At 36.9% G+C, this 20712-nt stretch overlaps 2 protein-coding genes across 2 annotated transcripts in view; one reads left to right on the top strand and one right to left on the bottom strand.

Annotated features, from left to right (window-relative positions):
- The first annotated feature begins 298 nt into the window (after window positions 1–298).
- LOC106001526 (coiled-coil domain-containing protein 66-like) lies at window positions 299–2793 on the top strand. Its single transcript, XM_013036619.1, has 3 exons — window positions 299–302; window positions 520–654; window positions 2291–2793. Exons 1-3 carry the CDS (start codon window positions 299–301, stop codon window positions 2791–2793), a joined length of 642 nt encoding a protein of 213 aa, XP_012892073.1.
- A 4754-nt stretch (window positions 2794–7547) lies between these two features.
- Window positions 7548–20712, bottom strand: part of LOC106001531 (protein FAM208A-like) — a 102848-nt gene continuing 89683 nt past the window's right edge. Inside the window, exons 9-15 of the mRNA XM_013036622.1 lie at window positions 15002–15804; window positions 13183–13305; window positions 12439–12598; window positions 11517–11625; window positions 9854–10032; window positions 9456–9620; window positions 7548–8542 (exon numbers count right to left, since the gene is read on the bottom strand). Coding sequence (XP_012892076.1) covers window positions 8073–8542; window positions 9456–9620; window positions 9854–10032; window positions 11517–11625; window positions 12439–12598; window positions 13183–13305; window positions 15002–15804 — 2009 coding nt within the window. The 3' untranslated portion in view covers window positions 7548–8072. The remainder of the gene's footprint in view (window positions 8543–9455; window positions 9621–9853; window positions 10033–11516; window positions 11626–12438; window positions 12599–13182; window positions 13306–15001; window positions 15805–20712) is intronic.

The raw sequence follows: 20712 nt of genomic DNA, 5'->3' as shown, positions 1-20712 counted from the left end.
GACACTGATAAAATAAATTTGTATGCATTTTTACAAAGAAAGCAGTTACTGAGGGGCTGGGAAAGTGGCTCAGTGGTAGAGTGCTTGCCTTGCTTGCATGAGGCCCTGGGTTCCATTCCTCAGCACCACATAAGCAGAAAAAGCTGGAAGTGGCGCTGTGGCTCAAAGTGGTAGAGCGCTAGCCTTGAGCTGAAGAGCTGAGGGACAGCGCCCAGGCCCAGAGTTCAGGCCCCAAGACCGGCAAAAAAAAAAAAAAAAAAAGGAAAACAGTTACTGAGTGATCTCTGTAAATCCAGTAATGGGTAAGAGTGCAAGAACTTTTTAATGAAATTTTGATTGCAGCATTCATTCTGAGTAAAGTCCTGTGTTTAGTTACTGTACTTTTTTTTCACTACTGAATCAGACCTAGTCTTGCAAGGTAGGCAAGAACCACCACTAAGCTACAATCCCAGTCTCCTACACATAATTTCTCTTAATAATGCTGTATGTCATTTGAAAAATATTTTTTCCTATTACCAGTAGATGCAATGCAAGTGGATAAGGTGTCCCCTAAGATTTCAAGTTCAAGACATGACTCTGATGAAGCTGGCAGCAAAATAAATACTTGTATCAGTTCTACTACTTCTCCCAAGAAAGATACTGGTGTGCAAACAGGTATTCATATTGAAAATTTTATTTGAAATTTCCTTAAGGCCAAAGCATTAGCACTGAGTTCCATTTTAAGTGTAAAACTTGCTATTTATGAGAAAATAAAATGATCTATTCTTTTTTTTTTTCAATGATACTGGCTTGAACTCTCCACCATAGCCTTTTGCTTGTTAACTGGAGATAAGGAATCTTATACAGACTTTTCTGCCCTAGTTGCCTTTGAGCCGTGATCCTCCAGGTATCACAGCATCCTGAGTAGCTATGATTATATATAAGACTGAGCCCCCAATGCAGCTCTTGGTTTTTAATTTTTTGTCCTAGGTTTATTTCAGATGAGTCACAAATTTACCGCCCCCCCACCCCGCACCCAGGACCTTACAGGTTTAGCAAACGGTTTACCATTGAGCGACAGCTCCTACACAAAACTTACCCTTTAATGGTCATAGTTAGCATTTTTCAGTATATTCCTAATAATTGAGCAGTCACCATAATTATAGATCTTTTCCCTCACTCTGATCTAGTTAGCAGAGGAATCTCTTCATTTTCTGGTTTGCTTGTTCTGCACATTTCATGTTACTAGAATGAAAATGTTTTTTTGTGTCTGGCTACTCTGCTTTAGTTTAATGGCAGTAAGTACATTATTCCTGAATAGTATTCTGTTGTATGTATAATACATTTTGTTCTTCATGATTTGATGGACGTTTATTTGTACTCTTGGGCTATTGTGAATAATGTTGCTTTGACCATTCATGTACAGATTTTGTGAAAAAAGAAAAACAGAATTTCTGGATCATGTGTTAATTCTTCCAAACTGTCCAGACTCCAAAGCAGTTGTCCAGCCATCAATATAATAGGGTTCTAATTTCTCCTTGTGATTGCCAACACTTGTTATATGGGGGGCATATTAAGTGGTTCTGAATTGTATTTCCCCACGAATTGTATTTTATGAGCATCTTTTCATGTCTGGTTTTCAATTCAAATCATCAGGCAATGTCTTGGGTTGGAAGTCAGTGGGTTTTTTACCCCCTCCCCACTCTCCTTGGTGGCCCATGCCCTGTAATCTTAAATATTTGGGAGGCTGAGTCTGGAATACAGTAGTTCAAAGCCAGTCTGGGCAGACAAGTCCCCAGGACTCTTATCTCCAGTTAACCAGCAAAAAACTAAAAGTGGAAATGTTGTTGAAGTAGTAGAGTGCCATCTTTGAACAAAAAGGCCAAGCAGGGGCATAAAATCCTGATTTCAAGCCTCAGTACTAGCACAAGAAAAAAGAAAAAGTAAGGCCTCAAAAACAGTGTATTCATAGCCTCAATGATTATGGTAGTAAAAAGTTGTATGTAGTATATAGTGGAATTAGCTTTAGTAAGAAATTGATACATGCTATTGACTAAATGTTATGGCAAGTGTTTAAGCCATTTACAAAACAATATAACTCCATTTACTGGGGTATTATCTATAGTAGTGAATGTCTAGAAACAAAGTAGCATACTGGTTGCCACTGGGGCAAGTAATGAGAGGTGGGTAGTTTCAGTTTTAAAATTAGAATTCTTAAAGTGTAACTAATAAAATTGTTTAACATTTGAGAAAAATGATAGAAGGGGTAAACTTTTATATGTCTGTTTAAAAAGTCATAATCTTTTTTTAGATGACTTAATTACAAGAAATTTCACTAACACATTATCACACTGTGGATCAGTGATTGAAAGGGAAAATACACATTGTTCTTCTCCCCCGAGTTCTGTAGAATTTGATGGACAGCTTAACACTATGAAAGACAAGCAAGAACTAGAAAAAGAAAATAGCTGGTTTAATGAGCAATGTAAACAGTCTATAACAGAGAAACAAACAAAACTCATGAAGAAGTGTCCCACAAGGCCTACTTGGAATATAAATAAGCCTCTCAAAATGTATGTTCCAGCATCAGAAAAGTACCCTAAGCAGCTTCAAAAGCAGAGAGAAGAAAAAAAAGTAAGAAGACAGATGGAACTGCTTCAATTGGTAGAGAAAAATAATTCTGAACACCTTTCTCAAAATAGAGGCACTTCACCAGAAGATTTTCATTCATCCTATCCAGAAACAGAGTCAAAAACCAGGTGGAATGTAATGAACAAAATAAAGCTCCTCTTTCTTATTTTTAAACATGCATGAATCTCTAAACTCAAAACACAAATCTCAGCTGGGAATGTGGCTTGATGGTAGAGTGCTTGCCTAGCATGCATGTAGCCCTGGGTTCGATTCCTCAGCACCACATAAGCAGAAAAAAAAAAAGCCGGATGTGGCGCTGTGGCTCAAGTGGTAGAGTGCTAGCCGTAAGCTGAAGAACTGAGGGACAGCACCCAGGCCCAGAGTTCAGGCATGACCAGACTCCATCCCCCCCCCAAAAAAAGAATCTCAAAAGCAAGCTGGGCTTGGTGCATGCGAGCTACATGCAGATAGTAGTAAGGATTTCAGTCGGAGAGTAGCTAGGTAGAAATAAAACCCTATCTGATAAGGTAAAGAAGCAAAAGGGCTGGTGTGAGGTAGAGTGTAGGGTAGAGTGAGCACTTGGCTACCAAGCTTTAGGCTCTTAAGTTCAATACCCAGAACCATCACAAGCAAACATTTAAACTTCAAGAAACCTGTTTTAGCCAGGTATGGTAGTATACATCTGTAATTTGTTTCACCACTTGGGAGGCGGAGGCAGGATTAGGAGTTCAAAGCCAGACTGCAGGGCTGGGAAGGCAGCACAGTGGTAGAGTGCTTGCCTTGCATTTATGAGGCCCTGGGTTCGATTCCTCAGCACCACATAAGCAGAAAAAGCCAGAAGTGGCCCTGTGGGTCAAGTGGTAGAGCTCTAGCCTTCAGCTGAAGAGCTGAGGGACAGTGCCCAGGCCCAGAATTCAGGCCCCACAACCGACCAAAGGAAAAAAAAAAAGCCAGACTGCACTAAATAGCCAGATACATACATATACAATAAATAATAACAAAAAATCCTTGTTTATAATCCATATAAGCAACCAATTGGAAGATAAGAATTTTTTATTTGACTGTGAAAAAATACCTTTATCATCAACATTAGAAATAGATTCAAGTAACATAAGTATGTGGTTTCACTTGAAAATGCCATAGACTGGGCTGGGAAGGTGGTTCAGTGGTAGAGCGCTTGCCTTGCATGCTCAAGGCCCTGGGTTCGATTCCTCAGCACCACATAAGCAAAAAAAAAGCCGGAAGTGGCGCTGTGGCTCAAGTGGTAGAGCACTAGCCTTGATCTGAAGAGCTGAGGGACAGTGCCCAGGCCCAGAGTTCAGGCCCCACGACCGGACCCAAAAAAAAAAAAAGAGAAAAAAATCTTGTTTATAGTCCATATAAGTAACCAGTTGGAAGTTAAGGAATTTTTTTATTTGACTGTGAAAAAATACCTTTCTGATCAACATTAGAAATAGATTCAAGTAACATAAGTACATGGTTTCACTTGAAAATGCCATAGACTCTTTTCTATACTTCCATATCCTTTTAGGAAGAAGAACCTAGGAAAATTAATTCAATCAGTGAAGAAAGGTATGTGCATTACTTTTATAGGTATATTCACTTTATGTTTGATTCTTAAGAGGTACAGAACACATGCTCCATGTCTACTAAGGTTAGGCATAAAGGTGAAGATAAAAATGTGAAAGGAGGAGTTACCAGATGAAGGTTAGTAGTTTAAGGGATAAAAGGTTAGTAGTTTAAGGGATAGGTTTTGGATGGACTGGGATTAAGAAAAACCTATGGCTAGGGCTGGGAAGGTAGCTCAGTGGTAGACTGCTAGCTTTGAGCTGAAGAGCTGAGGGACAGCGTCCAGGCCCAGAGTTCAGGCCCCACAACCAGACCAAAAAAAAAATATGGATGACATTCTCCTATCTTCAGGTTTAGCTAAACAGTTTTTACTTATCTCAGTATGACCAGTGAAACAGGCATTATGCTTGGATTGAATCAGGAAGAAGTAATTGGGAAGATAGTAACTTTTTAACTTCTTAATCTGTCTTTTGTGCATGCATAAGCCAGCTGGTTTAGAGTTGCTTCATGTTGGGCTTAGTTCAGGTGGTGAGGACATTAATTTATGAAAAATTATCTAAGGAGAAATGAGACTTGTTAGCCCAGATAGAATTGTAATTTAATTCTCTCCTTTGTATTGAGTACATACATGTAGCTAGTAAAAATTCCAATGAACACCCTTTTCTTGCCTTGTTTCATAAATGAAACTTTTAGACTTTAGGCTTCCTTCCATGATATTCCTAAAGGTGTAATTACATTTCAAATCATTAGAGATATAATTAATTCAAGAGATATGTTTATTTTAAAAACAAAATTTCTTATTCAAGCTTTTTGGTCTGTTGTGCCTTTTTTTTAAAAAAAATAGGTTACAGTCATCACTAGTTCCAGCAATAAAAACGGAACCCAACAAACTCAGATGGATAGCTTACACTCACCACTAAAAAATAGCCACAAAAGAGAAAGTGTCAGAAGATGGTGAAACACCTGGAGTGTTTGAACCATCCCATTTTATTCCTTATGTTCGAACAAATGAGATATATTACCTGGATCCAGATGCACCCTTGTCTAGGCCTTCGACTGATCATGGCAAGTAAACCACATATTGTAGATCTAGGAACCCCCAACCCTAAATTCACTTCTAAATAATTCCTACCTGTAGTTCTACAAAGCATCTCAGCTGCACTTTATAAATCTTTAAGACTTTTAGAGTATGTATGTGAGGCTTTCTAGGAAATAAATTTACTAATGAATCTTACAGCAAACTATTTAGAAATATATTTGGCTTTTATAAATTTTGTCTGGTTTCAGATTGCAACCAAGAGCAACGCCTTGCTCTTGGTTCTGTCAGGGATCCACTTCTTAATCCTAACTTGGTAAAGAACAGGGATCGACAACAAGCAATTCTTAAAGGACTTTCAGAACTACGACAGGTATGAGATTTAAAACAAAATAAAAATAAGAATATATAGATGTGTGTGTTCTTTACATGTGGATGTGACATTAGGGCAGTTTGCATGGCTAATTGCATTTTAGCTTCTCTAGTTAATCTCAAATAAAAAGGGGACTTCCTTTGGATTTCCTTTCCATCTTTACAAATATTTTTTGGTGTGATGGTGTACACATGCAGCACCTAAGAGGCAAGGAGGATCACAAATTCAAAGACCCTGTCTCACAATTTTTTTTAGTATGAAATCATGAGACAGTCATTATACTGAGATAATTTTATTATTAGGAAATGTGTACATTTAAACATCCAAACATGATCAATAAGGCCCTAAAACCAAAGACAAAATATATGTGCTGTCAGCTTAAAACAGTGTTGTCTGTCCCAAAGAATGTAGTTGAGTATGAAATGATTGGGTCTAAATAGGCTCACTGGACATTTTCCCACCACAATTATTAGAGCCATGCTCTCCCGTTAAACAGGTTAATATCTACTATTTAAGATATAGTAACTTTACATCATCTTTGAAGCTTATAACTGGACTTTAGTTCCAAGTTGGGTTTTTTTAAATAAACTTTTTTTAAGAGTCCAGTCATATTCTAGTGTGTTAACATCTCCTCCCCCCCCACCATTTATTTTAAGAAGTTGGTCACGTGTTACCCATTATTTCCCTTTCTAAAACTAGAAAATCATTCCATACTTTACTTCCGGTTTTACTCATTTGAAAGACTTTGTGAAGTACCCTTAAATGTACCTATGAATTAACTCCTAAAGTATTGAGGAAGGAGTACAATGTACATAAACCCACCAATATAGTGCCGACGCTTACTTTAGCAGAGCCAAACAATGCATGTTTCATTTTTTTTTTTCAGGGACTTCTTTAAAAGCAAAAGGAGTTGGAAACTAATTTCATGTCTTTAGCTACAAATCAAGAAGAGAGTTTTAGTTCTTCATTTTAAATGTTGGAAGTCATTTTTGTCTTCTCAACAGTGCTCATTACTCAACTATTTTTTAATAGCCTAATTGGATTTCTTTTCTAAAAACTCATGTAAAACATGCACAATATGTAATAAAATGCTGTGATTTTTTAAAAAGTTAATAAAAGACTTTTTGTAAATAAAATAAAATTTGTAAAAAACATAGTAAATTTTTTTCTGTTGCTTCAGTCTGGTCATTTAAAAATCCTATAGATACTTTCTACTTACCATAAAGTCTGGAGTTGCTGTTTAAGCTGTTGTCTTTCACGAACTCTTGAGGTTAATAGAACTACTAAAAAATTAACCAAGAGTGTGGTGGCTTATGCCTTACAGACAGCTAAGATGTAAGGATTTCAGTTCAGAGGACAACCTTGAGTGAAAAAGCCAAGTGAGAGAACAAGGCCCTGAGTTCAAACCCTAATATGGGCACCAAAATAAATAACTAACTCTTCACTTTTACTAAATATCAAAAATTGCATTAAGGCTATTTTTTATAGCATTTATTTTCGAAACTACAGTTTCTAATGAGCTACCAGGTAGTAATTTATAGGCAGTAACTATTTTTTTTGGGGGGGTGTGTCCGATTGTGGGGCCTGAACTCTGTGCTTGAGCTCTGCCACTTGAGCCACAGCGCCACTTCCGGCTTTTTTCTTTTTGCTTATGTGGTGCTGAGGAAGCGAACCCAGGGCCTCAGGGATGCAAGGCAAGCGCTCTACCACTGAGCCACCTTCCCAGCCCCAGCAGTAACTCTTATCTGTTAATTTATTAGTACAGCACTATGATTTAGTAACTGGTAATTAATTATACTAAGAGCCACATATAAAATGTAGTCCCAGTTTTAAAACTGTTTTCAAATTATCCTGTGCCTTTGGTAAAAACAGGTGCTAATTATTAAAATTCAAAACAAGAATCACAGAAGCTCTGAAAATCCTAATTCCCCAGAAACTTCAGAAAATAATGCTGCTTGATATTATTATATACATAAGTTTATTACCTAGATAAAATTGCATTGTTAGATACATCTTGAGATACAGAACCAAAATCCTATAAATATTAACAGCAATGGCTTAGACCTGTGTAAACACTATACAAAGGCTTTATCTAAAATAAATAGTTGACAATTTGTTTCAGCAAAATCTGACATGAGAGAAAATAAAAGTAAAGCCATTGCTGTTTACTATATTTCTATTAATATCTAATTTTACATAGAAGATAGCCTTCAATTTGAAGTGCAACTACAGGTAACAAATGTAAAACATAAAAAGTGCCAACATGAGATAATTCAAGTACAATTTGTTAAAAAATATATATTTATTTCAGTTTTTAGATGCTTCAGATGTTACAGGCCATCATGATTTAAATATGAGGGAAAAACATTTTAGAAAGGATAAGAACCTTTTGTTTAAAGAATGAAATATAAATTGTTCATTCACTTTTAAGAAACAAAGTACACAATAACCTATAAAAAAAACAATCATTTTTTTCCCCTTAACTTAATGGAGATTTCTCTCTAGTGAAGCTTTTGTAAGAAGATATAATTTTTCATTTTCTTGAGACTGATTTGATGAAAGGGCATATGGTGTCCCCAAAAATGTCTGATGAGTAAGAACATTAAAATGACTAAACTGATGGGACACATTTAATTCATTATGATAAACCCAAGAATGGCTATATGAATCTTGTTCTGAATTGCTGTCCTCTCCTTCAGAGCATACTATATGAATAGGAGCTCTCTCTTCACAATCAATTTGGTAAGTCTTATCTTCTAATAAACTTTTTTGCACGTCTAGAGACGATTGCAATTCAATTTGAATATTCTTTTTTTGATCTGTTCCACTTGATCCTTTGGTCTCTTTCGCCAATATTTCTGAATGAAAACTGCTGAATACTTCTATATGTGAGATTTCATCCCCTGAATCCAGAGACATATCCTCTTCGTCCTTTTCATCGTTTTCTAAAAGAGCTACATTTAAAAAACAAAAAGTCCTCCTCTATTGAAATACACGGTATGTTTAAGTTTTAAAATTATACACTACTCACACAATATAATGCGTCAGGATCTGCAAGTCCACAATCCCTTAAAGCTTGGTCTTCTGCCACAAGTTCACTTAGTCACAACACTCACACTAGATGTGAATGTCCAGATAATCCGATGCTACAAGCTTCTGCGAAATGTGTTCACGTTTAATGTTGGGAAATCCCAACTCCCAGCTCCAAAGGGGTTAATGTCAAAACAGCATCTAAAGTTATACGGTAATTCAGTATTTCATAAGACAAATATAAAATAAAAGTTTTGACATGTAGCTTTATTGAATTAGTAAATTGGTTAGCTCTATTGAATGTTCGTTTGATTATCTCTGCTTTTTAAAAACAATTTTAAGTACAGCCTTCATTTTACATAAAGTCTGGAACAAAAGCAGAGGCCATCTCTTCACCTCTTCTGTGAGATGACTGATCTTTCTGTGAGATGACTGATCTTTCTGTGAGATGACTGATCTGTACTGTCTTGTAATTAAATTGATTCCTACAGAGGAAGATTTAGTACCCCAAAGCTGAATCCCTATATCTGGGCTTTCTACTTTTCTTAATTGAAACCCTTCACTGACAGTAACAGTCAATAAAATTTACATACCTTCAAAGATAAAGGTATATTTCAAAGTATGCATAGTCTACAGTACAGACAAATGCACACAACTTTTTAACAATAATACAGTATAATAAATGAGCAGATCTTGTACATGCTGTCTTATAATGGCAAATGCCTCAAAATACTTCCCCTGTTTTTACACTGGAGTGAATGGTTTCAAGGTATTTCAGTGTGACTAACAAAACCATTCTCTCTACCTTAAAGTAAATGAAAGCTGCTGAAAAGTTACCTGACTGGGACTCAAGATTCTCAGTAGCACCAAGCGATGGGACATTTTCTTCTGGGATTAAGTTGTGATAGCCCACAAGATTTTTGAAGTTTTGCATAAAGTCTTCAGTAGTTGCAACAACTATTCCATTTTCTGGGTAGTTGGAAAATATCTTGATATTCTTCTCTAAATTAAAAAAAAAGTTTCAAGAATATAGCATTTGTAAATATATACAATTGTAATAAATACATCTTCTACTATATATTATAAATATAGCATTGTACATGGACAATAATGTCTGCCCAGTGTTCAACAAGCCTCTCTCCTCCACATGTTCAGAATCAACCACAACCATTCATGCTCCTCAAAATCCATCTACATTCCTTTATTGTAGTAGAAAGCTTAAGAATACCCTCTACCTGTTAAAAAGACGATATGTCGTTGTTGTATGTTTTGAGCCTGAAGTCTGATAAGGCAATCCAATTCTGGAGCATTTCGAGTTTGTGAATCACAACTGTGGTATGATAAAATTTCAACTAAATGTTTCTTCTGATAGACATTCAGAAGTGTTAACAGACTAAGAGCTTTGGCATTTAACCTGTGAAAGTAAGCACAGCTTGTTACCTACATTTGCACTTACAGGCAAACCCATATGTGTGTGTGTTGTTGGTATAGGTACCTAAATCTCAACCAGGAATTTATTTAATAAATTGCATATTTTTAGTTTTATGATTTGAACCTTAAGGAAAAACATATAAGAAAGAACTTTCTGTACTGCAAGGCAAAAGGCAATGGTTGATAGAAATTGTTAGTTATAGTTAGGGAGGTGAAGGTCTTGCTATTATTAGAAGTTACATCTTTGTGTCTCAGTAGTTATATTCTATAAAGACTTGCTTTATGCCTACCTCCTAGGCTTTGAAAATTAGTAAGTTCTAAAACATAAATCCTACACAGAGCTAAACAAATATAATTCGTTAGCCCTGAATTTCCTAAAATTTATGCCACAGAATGTCAAAAAGTATTATACAAACAAAGTTCTATGATCTAAGCTTAGGAAACATTGGGTACAAAAACAATTTCTAACTAGATTCTAGAATCCTTTAATATAATTACATTTTATAGAGAACTTTTTTTTTTTTTTGGGGGGGGGGTCCGGTCGTGGGGCCTGAACTCTGGGCCTGGGTGCTGTCCCTCAGCTCTTCAGCTCAAGGCTAGCGCTCTACCACTTGAGCCCCAGTGCCACTTCAGGCTTTTTTTTTTTTTTTTTTGCTTATGTGGTGCTGAGGAATCAAACCCAGAGCCTCAGGCACGCAAGGCAAGCACTCTACCACTGAGCCACTTTCCAGCCCTAGAGAACTTCTTAGAACACAGTATCTCAAACTAATCAGTTGTTCATGGAGCCTCAAGTAACCAGTACTCTAAGAATTACTTCTAAGCATTGTTAAAGAATGTCTCTCAGCACACACACAATCAATTTTACTGGGTTGAAATCGCTTGTCCAAATAGGTATGATGCAATTATGATTAGCTACCTGAAATAGTCCTTAGGAAAAACCCTAATCTAGATAGCATATACACTTCAGTTAAAGAGTAATGGTCTATTGTGATGGTTCTAAATCCCTAACAGATTGATCCAGGTTTACCTATTTACAACTAGAATTTCCCCCAAGATCTATCTAAACAAAAATACCACCTCTTTCTAAAAAGGCTAGAGCAATTCAGTATCTACACTTGCAGTTAGCTATAGTGCTCATAAAACACAAACATGGGGAAAAATGAGAAAAAGCAATTTTATGATGCTAAAAGCTATCAGTCAGACAGGTGCCAGTGCTCACACCTGTAATCCTAGCTAATCAGGAGGCTAAGATCTGAGGATCGGGTTGAAAGCCAGTCCAGGCAGGAAAGTCCGTGAGACTCTTAGCTCCAATACACCACAAGAAAACTGGAAGTGGCGCTGCAGGTCAAGTGGCAGAGCACTCGCCTTGAGCTGAAGAGCTGAAGGACAAGGCCCAGGCGTAGAGTTCAAGCCCCACCACCAACCAGGGAAAAAAAAAAAGGCTATCAGTCATTTTCTAAATCTTACCTGCCCAATTCCTTTAGTTTTTTCTGAAATTTGCAGTGTACTTTCCACTGCCATTTTCCTTCCGGAGTGCTAAGTTCTTCAAGGAATGTCAAAAAAATTTGAAGGCTCTCTGTAGAGACAATGAAATTAATTTTTAATTCAGTCTACTACCATCTAAATTGTAGAAATGCTTGTTATTATATAAAAACCTACTTTCTTATACAGCTTCATTCATCATAACAGGTACTTTACATCTGATTTACAGGCACCTACTTCTAAAGACTAAGCAAATAGGCAAGAATGAGAAGTGATAAAAGCTCAGGAAAAGATGGAAGTGCACCAGATAATCTATGAACGGCACAATATAGATAATATATTAGAACAAGTCTCCAGTTTTAGTTTGTTCTCAAAACCTCGAAAAAAGCCAAGCACCAATGGCTTACATCCGTAATCCTAGGTGCTCAGGAGGTTGAGATTCAATGATCCTAGTTTTTATTTATCTATTTTTGGGTCCGGTTGTGGGCCTGAACTCTGGGCCTGGGCGCTGTCCCTCAGCTCTTCAGCTCAAGGCTAATGCTCTACCACTAGAGTCACAGCGCCACTTCCGGCTTTTTTCTTTTTGCTTATGTGGTGCTGAGGAATCGAATCCAGGGCCTCAAGCATGCAAGGCCAAGTGCTCTACCACTGAGCCATTTTCCCAGCCCGATTCTAGTTTTAGACAGCCAAAGAAATCAAATCTGAGAGAATCTTATCTCCAAGAAACCATCAAGAAGCTGGAAATGGAGGAGTGACTCAAGTCAAATAGTACCAGCCTTGAGCAAAAAAACTAAGGAAGAGATCAAAGACTGGAGTTAAAGCCTCAGCACCAGCATATAAAAAAATCAATAAAAGAAAAACTAGAAAAGATGGAAGAGGCAATACAATCCAAAAAGAGCAATCTTACCAATTGTGACAACTTCTGGATTTAGAATTGATTCATCAGATACAATAAAACCTCCAGATACAAATAATTCATTGTAGGTATGATTTTTAACATCATCCAGGCTGTCAACACCAGCAAAACTAACAGAGGGGAGTTTCTTTAAAGTCACCAAGCCAGGTACCTATTTAAATGCCAAAACAAAAATACAATTAAAGATGGATAAGGATTCAAATGTGAACTAACCTATGAGGAAAGCCTAATAAAATGCCATATAGTTCACCTATGTTAGTGAATTGTATCTGACAAGTCACTCTCAAAATTGTATGTCCAGTATTATTTCCCAAAATACACTAGTTTAAAATAGATCTGAAAACACAAAATGGACAAATGGTAACCTGTCTGTGACCTATGAATATAATCAGTATTTGACACAGGGCAAGGGATTCTATGCTGGGGAAGTCAAGAAACAGAAGAGGTAGGCTCATAAAATTGACTAAATAGCATTAAACCCAAGGGAAGAGGTAGACATATAAATGTACATGAGCGCAATAAGAGTTCCCACATCCCCTAGCATGCAGAATCAGTGCTTTTACTATTTGACTTGATCTGAGCAACAAAAGGATTGCAGAGATTTGCAGAGGTATAAATGACTCACTTGAATTTATGGATAGATACGTAAGATTTATCTTCCTTAAAACTTACTTTAAATAATAGTTAAGTTTTATTTCTATAGATAGTAAGATTTAGAAACAAAACAGTGACTACCTTGTGAATGAAACCTGCAATGTCTTCATTTTGGATAATAATCAATAGTTTATCTAGTTCTGATCGTCTTTCCAAAAACTGTTCTGGATGACATTCTGTATTGCCTAATTTGGTAAGATATTCCTGTGTAAGAAAAACAACTAAATCAGCATTAAAATGCTTTTTCATGGGTGAACAAATTCAGCAATAGTCACTAGACACTATGTTGAAAATTAACTATACTGTGGATGGAGATGGGAGGGAAAAAACTGGGGGAAAGCAAGGGAAGAGTAGCATTGTCCAAGAAGAAATGTGTGCATTACCTAACTTATGAAACTATAACCCCTCTGTACATCACCTTTATAATAACAACAAAGAATATAAAACAAAAATTTTTTTAATTCTTTTTTTAAAAAAGCTCTTTTGTACATATCGATGAAATGCTAGCAATTCAAGATAAACTGATAAAAAATCCACTTGTGGTTAAGTAAATTCTGAAAGTGGGAATAAACATTTAAAACTTCAGACATTAAAATCCTATAGTTAAATGAGCACTAGTTAGTAATACAAAACCAGGTATTATTTCAATGTGCTACAATTTATAATTCTATTGCCACCTAATTTTACATCTCAATGTCCATACCTAAGTGCATGCTTAGTGTACACTGGCAGGGGTGGAGAATGAACGTCTAGCCCAAAGGCCTGTAAAACCATTTGGTACATAATGGAACAGACTTGTGTTTGCTTGCTGTTAACTGCCCATTTCCTGTCTACCACTACTGGTAATTTTGTATGGCCTGCAATGGTACTACAAATATTCAAATACCCTGTAGAATGAAAGTTCCCAATCCCTGCTGGTAGACAAATATTTCTTATGGTCAATTGTATTTCATGATTGGGAAATCAAAGGACTATCACATTTTTTATCAAAAAAAGCTACAGAAAAATGTGATATGGCCAAGGTATTAAAAGCAATAAAAGAATTTATCAGGGGGCTGGGAAGGTGACTCAGTGGTAGAGCACTTGCCTTGCATACCTGAGGCCCTGGGTTTGATTCCTCAGCACCACAAAAGCAGAAAAAAAACAAAAACAAAAACCTGAAGTGGCGCTATGGCTCAAGTGGTAGAGTGCTAGCCTTGAGCTGAAGAGCTTAGGGACAGCGCCCAAGCCCAGAGTTCAGGCCCCACGACTGGACCACCCCCCCTAAAAAAAAGAATTTATCAGTAGCTGGGCACTGGTATCTCACAAAGGAAATGGAACTAAAGCTCAAGTGGTAGATTACCAGCCTTGAGCACAAACACTAAGGGACAGTGCCCAGTTGGGCACACACACAAAAAAGAGAGAGAATGCATCATTAGACCACCTTTGGACAGTTTTGTTTTACCATATGACCAATAAAACACCATATATAATGAACACTGGCAACTTACTGTAGCTTTGTATTTTTCCTTCTCCATCAAAAAACAGAAAACCAAATAAATCACATTTTAAACCTCTGAATCAAGTTTTAAAATATGTGCAGCACATACATATAGGATATTTTCATTTTTTGAGCTATGCTGAAGTTTGAACAAATACTAGGCAAATATTCTTGTCACTGAACTACATCCTGACACCCAAAGGTATGTACACAAATGTTCTTTAAATTTCACATCAAGTAAGACTCAAATATAAAATACTGTATCATAGGTTCTGGTTTAGTTCAATTAACTAATCTTTTATTCTATTCAGAATTGTCAAATTATAAAAATGTATGGTCAACTTTTCTAATTCCATTGCACAAAGGTCAGACCAATAAGACAATGTTTATAAACAGTACTATTACATTTCATATAGTTACCTTTATTTCTTTAGAGAGCATACACTCTTCTTCTTCATGAATATAAAACTTCACAGTATTTTTCTGGACATCTTTCATGATTTTAACCAAACTATTAAATACTTCAGGCTCTAATTGGCTTATAAAATTTGAAAGAGCTGGTGGGGCAGAAATGGTTATATCACTGGGCGATTTTGTTATTTCTTTTTCTAATGGTTCCCTAGCAATTTCACCAGGTACAATATGGTCTGAAGTCATCATTAATTCTGTGGCATGATGTGGCTGGTTCATTTCTACTTCAGTTAAAGTTGAAGAGGAATGTTGTTGTAGTTCATTGGAGTTCATGTCTTTTAATCCATCACTACAAAATGGCTCAAGGAGGTCTTTATTGTTGAAGTCACTTGAGGAAACGGATATGACACGCTTTCCCATCGTATTCAATGTTATTGTGGTACCAGAATCATTGACTGTTGGCAAATCCCAACCCCTGACTGATGCATTAATAGCAGTGTTTAGTTTTTCACACAAACCATCTACAAATTCCTGCATACCAGCTTTGTAAGTCTTAGAATATGTAAACTTAGAAAGTCGTTTCATCTTCTTTCGTGGTGTACAGTCAGGTGTACATGTGCTCCTAATATATGAAACATTTGTTTGCTTCAGAGTTTCTTCTAATTTCCTAGAAAAGACAATGAACTCTCCTAACACTGTTCTCTCTGTAGTCTCACTCACTGCTGAAGGCTCTGCTGCTGGCACACACTGCTCTTCAACTGTCATCACCTGACCTGTCAATACGTCATCCTCACTGGTGCGCTTTACTGTGTCTGTAAATGGAGAGGATGGAAACTGGTAATCAGAACTTCTCTGTCTATTTATTACCCGAGGGTCGTTAGGAAAAGTTTCCTCTGGTGGCAGACACACCAGTTGTTCTTCTGGTGATTTCACACCTACATAGGAAGAGTTTATTATTACAAGAGCAATCTAAAAACAACAGCATTCAAAACAACAACAACAAAATCCTCAAACCAGAGAAAAGGTCAATTATGTTTCAACTAATTATGCACTGGACAATCAACATTTCAAATGCAAAGTTTGTTATGTTCTGTACTTATGGGATAGGCTTTGGATTTCAGCAGACAGAACATTTGCTTTTTTTCAAAGTGTCAAAAAATACTCTGCATCAACAGTGGCTAAGTAATTTGCCTTTTCTGCTTCCCTACCAATTTGAAGATTGGGTTTTATCAATTCCTATACTCCTTACTGATATTACCTCAATGTTAGAATTATGTATAAGGCAACTGAAAGAATGTCAAAACTGAAATGCTGTGAGAGTAACTGCCTAGCATTTAGGATCTAAAAAAAATTAATCCTTTCAGACTGGCTATCACATATGGCTCGTGGATTTTGTGCAATGTGATCAACTTCATTTTATCAGGATTTGTGCAGTGTTATGGACTTCATTTTATCAAGCAAAAAAGCTCAGCAAGATAGTATGTTGAAAATGATCTGTACAACTTAGAGGGATGGAAAAGAGGTAGAAAAATGAGGGAAGGAATAACAAGTTATTCAAGAAATGTAATCACTATCTTACTTATGTAACTGTAAACCCTCTGTATATCAACTTGACAATAAAATTGAAAAAATAAAAAATAAAAAGACAAAAAGGAAACACGGGCAAATTAAAGTAATACCTTTCCTGGGCTGGGAATGTGGCTCAGTGGTAGAGTGCTTGCCTAGCATTCATGAAGCCCTGGATTCAATTCCTCAGTACCACATACACAGAAAAAGCCAGAAGTGATACTGTGGCTCAAGGGTTAAGAGTGCTAGCCTTGAGCACAGACAGGCTCAGGAACAACGTCTAGGCCCTGAGTTCAAGCCCCAGGACTGGCAAAAAAAAAAAAAAAAAAGAAGAAGTAATACCTTTCCTAAGTATTCTGATTTTGTTTGAACATAATTCCAATTCCAATCATAGATAAAGAGGTGTTTCAGTTAACCCATGCTACTGGGACTACTTTTTTGACTTGTGACAATCAGCTCAATCCATAAGATCAAAACATCTACCTTAAGTCATTTTTTTTTTTTGGGTCCGGTCATGGGGCCTGAACTCTGGGCCTGGGCGTTGTCCCTCAGCTCTTCAGCTCAAGACTAGCGCTCTACCACTTGAGCTACAGCGCCACTTCCAGCTTTTTTCTTTTTGCTTATGTGGTGCTGAGGAATCGAACCCAGGGCCTCATGCATGCAAGGCAAGTGCTCTACCACTGAGCCACCTTCCCAGCCCCCTTAAGTCATTTTTATGAAACAAGGTAAAATAATGAGGTATAGTGACAAACACCCATAATCTTGGTACTTGGGAGACTGAAAAAAGAGGATTCTGACATGGGCTAGCATAGAGACCATATTTCAAAAAAGGAAAAAGAATTATTACAAACACTTGTCATTGCACATTAAATAAAGAGCAACAAGTCTGGCCAAAAAAAACAGAAACAAAAACAAACACAAAAAGTATGGTAGCAAAAATTCCACTTGTCCAAGGAAAATTAAAACTGTGAAACTGGCAAAACAAAACTAAATATCCCAAATATACTCCTTAAATCTACAACATTAAAATGCAGTTCAGCACAGAATATGTCCCAAAGAAGCTAGTTATGGTGCCTCCTGACCTTGGCTCTTTAGAGATATAGATAGGGAGGATCCTTGATCCAAGGCCAGCCCAGGAAAATTGGAGCACTTATCCCAACAAAAAAGCTGTATGTAGTAGTGTTCATCTGTGATCCAGCTATGCAGGATTTCAGTCTAAAGCTACAAACAAACAAAACAAGCCCCACCCTGAAAAAAATCCCAAACCTCAAGACCCTATCTCAAAATTAAAACAAAAATAAGGCTGGAAGTATAGCTAAGTGCTAAATAATCAGGCTGAGTTCAAGCCCAGAAGGGCATTATAAGAAATTAGTAACAATGGGTGAATGGGTGAGCCACTGGAGGAAAAAAACTAAATGTATTTTTTTGTTGAGTATTTTTCTAACTTCTTGAAATTAATAAAAACCACTAATTTTAAAACTGTACTGATTTTTACAAATTCTCACTAGGTAGTCCAGGCTGGCCTAGAAAGGCTAGTCTCAAAAACCTCATAAACTTTTACCTCACACCTCAAGTCTCCCAAGAACTGCACAACCATGCCTGGTCTTGAATCATTAAACAAAAACCTCCTTCTCAAATGTATAGCTAAAGAGTGCATAAACAACATTGAGGCTTTGTACTACTTTTTCCTTCTTTCAGAAGGGCCATTTGGCAAGAGGAAGAAATAAGGAAGTCAGAAGTGAGAAGTGCATAGGAGGCTGCTGAAAGTAATCTGGATGCTTATTTTGGTTCTGGAGGTTTCAGATTTGAGTAAAAAAGGCCAAAAGAGGTTGGGCTCCAGATTACTGACCTGTGCCACTGTGTAACCTTATTTTAATTCTTTATTAAAAATTATCTTAAGGGTTTCAATTAATAATGTCAGTTTGTGAGTATATGGGATCTTGATCAATGCCATCCCTTTAATAATACCTCCCTATCCCCATCTCTCTCAATCCTACCCATACTTTCAATTTTCATAGCTCCATTTCCACAGCTGGAATATTATGATTACAACCATCTTTCTCTTCCTCTTTTCATTTGTTTAACCCTTCCCTATGGTCTTATCTCCCTGGTATTCATTTTGTGAAACTGTGAGTTAATTGTTCAAAAAAAAAATAACACATTAGAGTTCTCCTATACCTACAATATATGCATGACTGTGTGTATGTCCTCATATATAGTTACAATTTCCACATATGAGACAAAACATGTGTCCTTTGTCTTTCTGAGCCTGACTTACTTCACTTTTAAAATAAGAGTACGTATAACAATAAAATCGTAGGATATGAAGTCCAAAAAAATAAAAATAAAATGTATAGCTCAACTTCAGGGATGAAAATCAGCTTATTCCTGAATTTTTCTTTAAAATTTCTTTGACTATAACTTAAACCCAATTGGAGAAATTTCGTGTGTGTGTGTGTGTGTGTGTGTGTGTGTGTGTGTGTCTGTCTGTCTATCTGTCTCCTGGTTACTGTCCCTGAGCTTTCTGCTCAAAGCCACAGCTCCACTTTTAGCTTTTTGGTGCTTAACTGGAGATAAAGGAGTCTCACAGAAGTTCATGCAGGGCTGTTTGAGAACCCCAATCCTCAGATGTAAGCCTCTTTAAAGAGTAGCTAGGATTACAGACATGAGCAACCAGTGCCTAGCTCAAAAATTTCGTAAAAAGTTTCAATATAAACAGCTTAAAAAGACACCTATATATGAATATCCATAACCATGATTTTTTAAATCAAGTATCATTAACTCATTGCAGTATTTTGACTTTTTTGGGAGGGTGGGGGGTGGGATGTGGGGTTTGAACTCTGGGCCTGAGCACTGTCCCTCAGCTTTTCAGCACAAGGCTAGCACTCTATCAATTGAGCTATACTGCCACTTCTAGTTTTCTGAGTGGTTTATCAGAGATAAGAGTCTCACAGATTTTCCTGCCTGGGCTGGTTTTGAACTGCGATCCTCCAATCTCAGCCTCCTGAATAGCGAGAAATACAGGCATGAGCCACCAGTGCCTGGCTCAGTATTTTGACTTTTAAGCCAAAAGACTTATAAGACTTAAAGGAAGTTGTGAGTTCTCTAAAGGTGACATTATTGAGCTATTTGTACTTGCAGTTACAAAGTATGACTACAGTATCCCAAATAAGCAGAATGTACAATACCTACAGAGCATATAGAAGCATACCCATGGTTCCTAATGAGAAAGAATTACTGATAGACAGCATGCATGAAACCCTAATAGAAGACTGAGGTAAAGAATCAAACACACAAGGACTTGTGTGGGTTCCATTTGTCTGAGGTTCAAGAGGCAAAACTAAACCTATGGTAAAGTAAGTGAAATTAATCAATGGTTACCTGCTCTGAACAGGTGAAGTACAGACTGGAAAGATACAGAAGGAAATCTAGGGTGCTGAAAATATATATTGTCTTGGGTGGTGGTCACAGTGTATACAGATGTTAAGCTTCTATGAAATATATACTAAAATTTATAAACTTTACTGTATGTTATATTGGTTTTTTTTGGGGGGTCCGGTCATGGGGCCTGTTCCCAGCCTGTTATATTATTTTTGTACTTTATAAATCATCATTTTCTGGAGGAGCTAATTTTTTTTTTTAAATTCCAAAAGGGTTGGGGCTGGGGAGGTGGCTCAGTGGTAGAGTGCTTGCCTTGCATGCATGAGGCCCTGGGTTCGATTCCCCAGCACCACATAAGCAAAAAGATAAAAGCCGGAAGTGGCGCTGTGGCTCAAGTGGTAGAGCGCTAGCCTTGAGCTAAAAGAGCTGAGGGACAGCACCCAGGCCGAGTTCAGGCCCCACGACCCGACCCCCAAAAAAAAAATTCAAAAGGGTAGGATCTACTAAATCATTTAGTTTTCAGATTCAACTAAAACAAGCAAACAAACAAAAAAACACCCACATGCTTAAGATTTCTGTTGTGAGATACAAGCTACAAAAAAATGGAAACAAAAATATCACCACTCTTTAGCAGGAAAATAATGTCCAGAGTTGTCTGCATGGAATTGTCTTAAACTGTCTGGACATTATATAATAAATATTATATATAGGCTCCGGAGATTCTTATGTGATATTTTTCAGAAATGCATTAGGAACACATTACAAATCATTAT

This window comes from Dipodomys ordii, unplaced genomic scaffold (assembly GCF_000151885.1).
Source record: "Dipodomys ordii isolate 6190 unplaced genomic scaffold, Dord_2.0 Scaffold308, whole genome shotgun sequence".
NCBI lineage: Eukaryota > Metazoa > Chordata > Mammalia > Rodentia > Heteromyidae > Dipodomys > Dipodomys ordii.
The sequence above is the reverse complement of the archived record's forward strand: the minus strand, read 5'-3'. Positions and strand labels throughout refer to the sequence as shown.

What these genes read in the sequence shown, in the direction of transcription:
- LOC106001526 (XM_013036619.1), top strand. An exon ending in AGATACTGGTGTGCAAACAG is followed by an intron (nt 655 to 2,290) that starts GTATTCATATTG and finishes ATCTTTTTTTAG; the next exon opens with ATGACTTAATTACAAGAAAT.